The sequence below is a fragment of the Mus caroli genome, chromosome 15 (assembly GCF_900094665.2).
Source record: "Mus caroli chromosome 15, CAROLI_EIJ_v1.1, whole genome shotgun sequence".
Taxonomy (NCBI): Eukaryota; Metazoa; Chordata; class Mammalia; order Rodentia; family Muridae; genus Mus; species Mus caroli.
In genome coordinates, this window is record NC_034584.1 from 3,746,018 (window position 1) to 3,754,145 (window position 8,128).

General features: G+C 44.3%; 1 protein-coding gene across 2 annotated transcripts in view; it reads right to left on the bottom strand.

The window, feature by feature from the left end:
* Positions 1-1,197: 1,197 nt before the first annotated feature.
* The window catches only part of Egflam (EGF like, fibronectin type III and laminin G domains), a 177,763-nt gene continuing 170,832 nt past the window's right edge, over positions 1,198-8,128 (bottom strand). The window contains exons 20-22 of one of the 2 annotated variants that reach the window (XM_021183287.1): positions 6,737-6,820; positions 3,548-3,651; positions 1,198-2,852 (exon numbers count right to left, since the gene is read on the bottom strand). In XM_021183287.1, coding sequence (XP_021038946.1) covers positions 2,698-2,852; positions 3,548-3,651; positions 6,737-6,820 — 343 coding nt within the window. In that variant the 3' untranslated portion in view covers positions 1,198-2,697. The remainder of the gene's footprint in view (positions 2,853-3,547; positions 3,652-6,736; positions 6,821-8,128) is intronic. The other variant, XM_021183286.1, reaches the window with a different exon arrangement.

Here is an 8,128-nt window from a genome sequence, read left to right on the forward strand (position 1 = left end):
TATCAAGAGCCCCCTCTTTGCTATTGAAGAGAATCTTTTTCTTTGTTCCTCAATTCTGAGGATGTTGCAGGGATGCGGGGGAAATAGTGCATCAACGCAGTTCTGAACCGAGGACTAGTGCAGGAGCCTGGCACTGTTCTCTAGTGCTCCAGCTCTCCTCTGCTGTCATGAGACAGGCGTGCCAGAACTAGCCAGTTGGGCCCAGCAGGATGAGGGGTACATAGAGCAGAGCCAAGCTATCTTCCCATCTCAGTCACTCTGCATATGAGAACCTCCAGCAAAGACTGGGGGAACTACTGTGTCAGGACCACCAACGCTGGTAGAGTCTCTAAGATGGCTGGCTACTCAAGGCACAGGAGCGACTTACTGCTGTGAACCACCAGCAGGGGTGAGGTGTGGGTGTTAGTTAGGCCATCCTTATTGTGGCAAGAGATAATGGCTACACTTAGAGATGAAAGCAACCCATTCCCAAGTCCAGGCTAAGCTCTTCCCAGATCTCCTGCCTGTTTGCACAGAGTGAGGTCTAAGCCCTCGGCTAGAGGTTAAAGACTTAAGCCTCTTAATTACATCTGCTATAAACTCATTCCGCAGCGCCTGGGCTCTGTCCACAGAGAGGAGGAAAGTTGTGATCCTCTCTTACTTTTCACTCAGACGCTGAGCTTCTTGTCCTCTGGGTCCTTCTACTTCACTCCTTTTGCACCTGTCGGACCCCTTCCCACCTGCATTCCATGACCGTGCCACTGTCCCCACCTCCCCTTAACCCCATGTGCTTCCCACCCAGACACGGCTTCAGAATCAACACGCACTCCCAGGCCCTCATCCCTGGGTCACTGCGTTTCCCCGGGATAACACTTGCGGAGATCAACAACTGGTCTGCAGGACAATTCTCTGGCCTCCATTCAGCTGGATATTTTGCTAAAATCACAATGATTATCTTTTTTCCAGAGGCGATCTGTTCAAAATGTGCTACAAAAACAACTCTTATTTTATCATAGAAGTACTGGCCCTGGGAGCCTCCAGGAGAAGGTGTTGGGGTGAGGGGTGACTGAGAGGTAGAGGGGCTCACACTCTACCCCACGCCTCTTTTTCAAACTGCCGGGTGACATGGGCAGGATAGGACGATCACTGGGTCTGTTGTGATTACTATGATTCCTGCCAAAAAGGCTCCTAAACGCAAGAGGCAGAAGGCTGGGGTGTGGGGTAAACCTCTCTGGTTTATTTAGCCATCTCTTAGATGTCTTAATATGCCTAAAAACTGTGCTCTGCACAAAGCTCAAGTCTCTGCTGAATGGATGCTGCACAAACAAGAATAGAGTCGTGCCTGAGACTAATTATAGGCTCTTCCAGGAGCTGGATCGTATTTCCTTCCACTTAGAGGGGCAACATTCATCTCACCTTTCCCTTAGTAAGTCCTTGTGGGGACCAGCCAGGGAGCCAGCTGTCTGCAGTCATGTGTATGCATAGCACAGGGCACAGCTGAACCACGGTACAGAAGAAGAAAGCAGCCTTCTCTGTCGGACCCAGATCCCCAGACCCTGCTGAGGACACGGCCCTAGATACCACGCAACCTCAGACTCTCTAGTAACTTTGTTGTCCCTTTGCAGATGTGGCCTCTGCAGGATCAGTCACACCTCCACAAATGACTGAATGAGTCTTCCTCTTTCCCTTATTCATATTTATTACAGACACTTTCCCTCTCTTAAAATAACAACGGTAATGACCCACCTCAGTGATACATTCCTTTTAATCTCTCCACTTTTGGACAGCGTCATATTCATCCACTTGAACTGTCAGCGTATACTGAAAGAGAATGGTCCCTTCTCCTAATGGCCCACCCTAGTCACTTGCTATAGCTCCCTTGACACTACAACTGGCCCGATCACATCTCCATTGTGAGAAAGCTATTAGGAAGGTGTGACATAATTAGGATCAACCACTAACTTTCAAAAAGCACACCATGGGTGTGGACAGGCTGCAGCTATAAAAAACAGTCACATACAAAAAGTACAGCTACAAAATCAGGGGGCCCGCTTTCTTCAATCTGCATCATAAAAAAAAGAATATTTGCATTAGAGGTAAGCTTAGGGGAAGGATGCCACAGTCTGATTATTATTCTATGTTTAATTTACCCCCAACATTTATTTCCATGGACTAGTCAGAGCACATTGAGTCAGCCAGCAAGGCATGGAAGGGGTTAATCTACACAATCCATAGACCGAGATTGGAAGTATGAAGTTCAGGGTCACCCAGTCTTCCAGATAGCATCATAAGTCAGGGAAGAGCAGAAATATTTTAATACTATTCAGAGGGGTGCTCTCTCTCTCTCTCTCTCTCTTGCTCTTTCACTCTTTCTCATCCGGTCTGGCTCTCACTCTCGTTAACACAACAGCACCATTGAGCTACAGCAGAGAGTTCCTAGAGCTTGTACTGACGTATCATCTCTCTCAGACTCTACGTTGAACAACAAAGTCCAATGCTTCCTATCCACAGTAGTCCATTGGGTTCGGTTCACAGGGCGTTAGCAGAGAAGGCCACCCAGGGCCTTCAGTCTTGGCTCTCACCAGGGTGTACTTTGTCCTCCTCAGAGAAAGTAAACACACCTGATTTCAAGACCTCTGAGTGCAGCATCAGGCAGGGTCTCCGGGCCCCTGTGATCGCAGGATAGAGGCTATGTTCCTTGGGCAAGGCCAGCTGGTGTTACTTAGCCCCACACGTGTTGATGTTCTTCCCATCCACGGCGTCTTCCACGAGGGAAATGTGGTAATCGGTGGACAGTGTGAAATGGGAGATACAGCCCACAAGGCCTCGCAGGTATTGTCTGTTCGTGTGCAGAGCGATTTCCTTCATTCCACCTGGAAGGAGGCAAAGAGGGGGAGAGAGAATGAAGCAAGAGGAGTCACCTGTTGGAGATCCTTTATGGTCTGCTTGAGTGTCCCTGGCTAGAGACAGGGGGTCGAGTACATCACATATAGTAGATGGATTTTGATCAGTTTGACTCTACCTCCACAGGCTACAAAGGCTGATCTCAGGTGTGATTTCTGGCTCAGCTGACAACTTTAAAACCAAATAGCTCTCCAACAGATTTTTAAATGTTGCGTGATGTCAACAATAAGAAAACACAAAAGGAGCCAATTAATGCCCTTTTTGTTTTGTCTGTGTAGTAGATTATTAGCCATTTATAGGAATCCTATTTATTCTATTCTGAGAGAGGACACACACAGCTGGATCCTCCTTCCTCAGAGAGAATTCATGTGGTTATATTTAGAAAGTTCCTAGTCTATAAACACACACACACAAAAGTGTGTTGTTTTTTTTTTCCTGATGGATCACTCCAGAGCACAAAAGCAATGTGAGTGAGTCCCTTCCTGCCACCTCAGCCATGAGTCAGAAGTTCAGAACATGGAAGAATGGACTATTTGGACGGCTTCCTGATTCCCAGGTATATGATTGACCCTGTGGAGTAGATAGCCCCGGGACAACAAATAAAGATCTAATGAGGGAAAGGAGGAAAGGCCTGACAGACTAAGCCTCGGTCAAGGTCACTTACCCACGTACAGAGCCCCGTTGATGTTAAGCTGACGCATCATGCCTGGTGACTTGCCTGTTCTGGCTCCGTAGTCATCCACTGTAATCTTCCCAGACTGGCCATCCCTGCAAAGCAAAGGAAACTGAAACCTGACGAGATAAACTAGTATCGTTGGAGTTTATGCAATCATTTTGGTTTAGAGGGATGAAAGTACCTACTATGTGCTAAGTAATGAGGTTGTCAAAAAAAAAAAAACCCAAAAAACAAAAAACAAAAAAAACCCCTAAAAAACCAAAAACCCAAAACCCACAAAATGCCAGCTTTTATAGTTCCCTCGGAAGTGGGACCAACCTGAGCTCGTTCCCTGATACCATCTTTCCAATCACCGAGTTTTCAAGAATTTCTTCCTGCTATGTCCTCTATAGTTTAGAAATAATTTTTACACCCTTGTACCTGGATGCTATGATGGGCAGTGGTCTTCCCAATTTGTTTGTTTGCACACCACCCTCCCCCCATTATTCTAAACAATTCCCACTTACTTCATCTCATCAACTATGAGCATATTTTCATTTTTTATATTTCTGATATGAAGATATAATATACTTCATTGTCTTTATTATTCATTGTTGCATCTTAGAGGAATGCAAGACCACTAAGGAAAGGAGTTGGTTTTCCTCAATGGCATGTCTTGGGCATCTTGAATAGTGTATGGTTCGTCATAACAGGAGGATGAGCAAATGAATCTGTAAAGCCTAACATCCATACATGAAATGGTAATTACTAAGATCAACTTCCAAGGCTATTGTGCAGACCATCTGTTATACATGCAAAACACAGTGCCTGACAACATGCCTTACTCTATTGAGGTCGACCAGAGGGCATGTTGCTGTGGTTATCTACATATTATCATATGATTGTTTTTATGCACAAAAATGAGAAAAAATTACAGATCTTAAATTTTTGTGAATATGAAATGTTAAAAAGCACAGGGTCTAAATTATCTGGGACAAGATGCTGGATAGATGAGTTATTTCCTCTGCTCTATTAGGAGTCATGCTTGCAAGACCAGAATCATTCAAAGCAAGATGGTGTACAAAGCAGAACCCACCTCCTTTTAGAGATTCCCTCTCTTGTTTATTTTACTATCTCTGATCTGGAGCCATCCATAGAGAATTAAGATCAACCCAGTCCTTCTTGTCATATGTGATAGCTGTAGCCTTGATCCACCCAGTTCCCACTAGGCCTGCCTGCTCACACCTCACAGAGTATGAGTCGACACTCCAACCCATCCAGCACCTGGCTGTGTCTCCTCTTCAGCCCTTGCTGTCACCCAAGACACACTAGACATGCAATTGATAGTGTCACTAGGAGGGGCTATGTCTATTAAGCTGTCTGCATGTGCCAAGCTTGATGTTCTGGCATATGAGTTTCTGAGAGAACATTCCACTATAATATCTCCCCCAAGCGTCTGAAATCCCTGTGTGTGGGCTACATCATGGGGTAGAACAGAAATGTTTTTGATTTTAGGTTCTGCCCACAGCAATTTATATAGTTTTGGGAAATGCATTTAACATCTGTTTCCTTACATGTCTAGGAAGGGACTGGTATCCACAACATTGTGTGTTTTCACATACATAATCAAAGCACAATAATTATGAAAATTAAACTTTTCTACAGTGTATGACTATTTTACCAACCATTTTGACCCACGGATATAAGCAGGGTATATTGCCTGGTGTTCCTGAGGCAGCTGTTGGGATTAGATGAGGTTGGAATTGAGAGCCAAAGCATCTCACATTCCTTTGGAGATGCCTGTGTGCAACCTCTTTTGTAAATGAGGGAGAGAGAAATGAGCCTTCACAAGCTGGATGCTGGGCATGGTTTGACGTTAGGATGGACTCTGCATTTGACCTGTTTTCTAGAAAAAAAATTGAGATCCAAACCTGCAAATATGCTTTGTGGAAAATCATTGGTTTTTTTTTTCCCCAACAACTAGAGATTTGGCTTATTGAGATCCCTACACATACATCTGGACTTTGAGGTGTTCTGACTTCCTTAGTAATGAACAGCAGTATGGAAGTGTAAGCCGAATAAACCCTTTCCTCCCCAGCTTGCTTCTTGGTCATGATGTTTGTGCAGGAATAGAAACCTTGGTTAAGACATACACACAACAAAATTATAAAGATACAGGAATGATCTGCCCAAAGTTAATAAGACATCAGGGTGGCAATTAGCATAGGAGGGCACAGATATGTCATGGGGGCTAGGTGAATTTATATGACTTCTAATGCTCAGATAATATTCTTTCGGGGGGGTTGCCTATGCAAGAGCATTTAGAGCATTCTTTAAGATCTCCATGGCCTCAAATTTTCATTGTGTGTGACATTAAATCCCCACCCTAATTTAGCCACTAACAGGTGTTTTCCCACATATAACAATAAATACTGGCAACGATGTGGACCAAAGGGAACCCTTATAGATTGCTGGTAGGAATGTAAACTAGTTTAACCACGGTGGGAATTAATATGGAGATACCTCAATAAGTCTAACGTTCCAGCTGTACTACTCCTTGATAAAACCCCGAAGATTCTAACCCTACATGTCACAGGATACTTGCTCCTCAATGTCTGTCTCAGTGCTGTTCAAAAGCATCACAATAATAATAAGTTACAAAATAAGTTACAGAAGCAACCTAGGTACCAGGCAACCACACAAAGGTTAGAGAAAATGTGATATGTATTTTTTTCCAGCCAGAAAGAAAGAAAGAACAAAAATTATATATTTTTAGAAAATGTATGCTCCTGAATAGAATCATATTAAGCAAACCAAGCTTGTCTCCCAGAGATGAATGTTTCTTTTTCTCTTGGGTGGTCTCTTTAATTACAGATAAATAAAATCATATATGTACATATGATATGGAAGTAGAAGTAAGATTGCCTAAGGGGACAAAGAGGGCCAAGGGAAAGGGTGGGGAAGATGGCAGTGTGTGTGTGTGTGTGTGTGTGTGTGTGCTCAGCATACATCTGCTTCCATTCAGAGCTAATGGAGGGGTTCATTTTCTGCCCACTCATTAGTCAAGGGTGTGGGCTTTGGTGGCAATATGAGGCTGCCAGGAAAAAGGGGCGATCGAGGGCAGTAAGGCTGAAAGAAAGCTAGACACACATCTGTTCGCTTGTACCTGGCTCCGTCTCCCTATCTGTAGATGCTCACCTGACAGCCTTGACTCGGTGCCACCGGCCATCGCTGAAGGAACCGTTCACCATGATGGAAGCCACACCACTGCCCAGGTTGTAGCTAAAGGTGTTAGGGACAAAACCAGAAAGAAACGATGAAACACGAAGATGCAGGAGGCTGCCCATTTGCAAAGGCTCTTGCTGTCCAAGATCCCCCAGGATGTAATGTCCTTAACCGAGGTAACCAGGCTGGCGCAGAAGGTGGTCACTTTCCAGCTTAGTACATGAATGAATGGCATTTTACATTTGCAGATGTGGTAGGTAAGCATTATACTTTACCATCTAAGCCATTTTATGCGTACCTTTCAGGACTATTAAGAATATCCATAGGTCACTAACATTTAGGATACTTCTATTTTGCAAAAATAGATACTGCATAGTTCTAGCCCCACTCTCCCCCAAGCCCTGAACACCACTGTTCTACTTGTTAGCTTCGACTACTCCAGATACCCAGTTAAGTAGAATCACAGGGCAGCTGCCTTTTTGTGATGGCCTTAACTTCACAGTGTAAGGTCGTCAAGGTGATCCAGGCACACGTATGGAAGCATTGTAGCTACAGCACTGGAATCAATCAGAAGACCTTATCATCTGCACCACTTTGCACAGCATTTCTCTGAGATTTCTGCCCACCATGAACCTTGGAATATGGCCTTGTTTGGAAAGAGGGTCTGGTGTAGTTAGTTAAGACGAAGCCGCGCTGGGTTAGAGGGACATTCCATCAGTATGACCGATACCATTATATGGAAAAAATCTGAACAGAGAGACACATGGGGGGAAATGATCTGTGATGATGAAAGCAAAAACTACAACCATGTATCCATCTATTAGCTAGAAACAGGAAGACTGCCACTCAGGGCCAGAAACACCAACAGAACCCCCTTGGTCCTGCCAAGGAAGCAGTTATGGTTACATATTGAATTTTGTATTTCTAGTCTCCAGAACTGTACAAACATTGATTTTGGGGTGGGCGCTTGTAGGGTGTTTATATGTTTTGTTGTTTTTTTGTTTGAGACAGGATTTCTCTGTGTAACAGCCCTGGCTGTCCTGGATCTCACGTTGTAGATCAGGCTGACCTCGAATTCACAGAGGCCCACCTGCCACAATCCCCCCAAGTGCTAGGATTAAAGGTGTGCACCACCACACTTGGCCAAACATTGATTTTTTTTTTAATGTTATAAATTTCATGATAATTTATTACAGAACTCCTAGGAAAGTACTAAGCACTTTCATGTTAAGAAAGAAAGAAAGAAAGAAAGAAAGAAAGAAAGAAAGAAAGAGAGAAAGAAAGAGAGAGAGAGAGAGAGAGAGAGAGGGAAGGAAGGAAGGAAGGAAGGAAGGAAGGAAGGAAGGAAGGGAGGGAGGGAGGGAG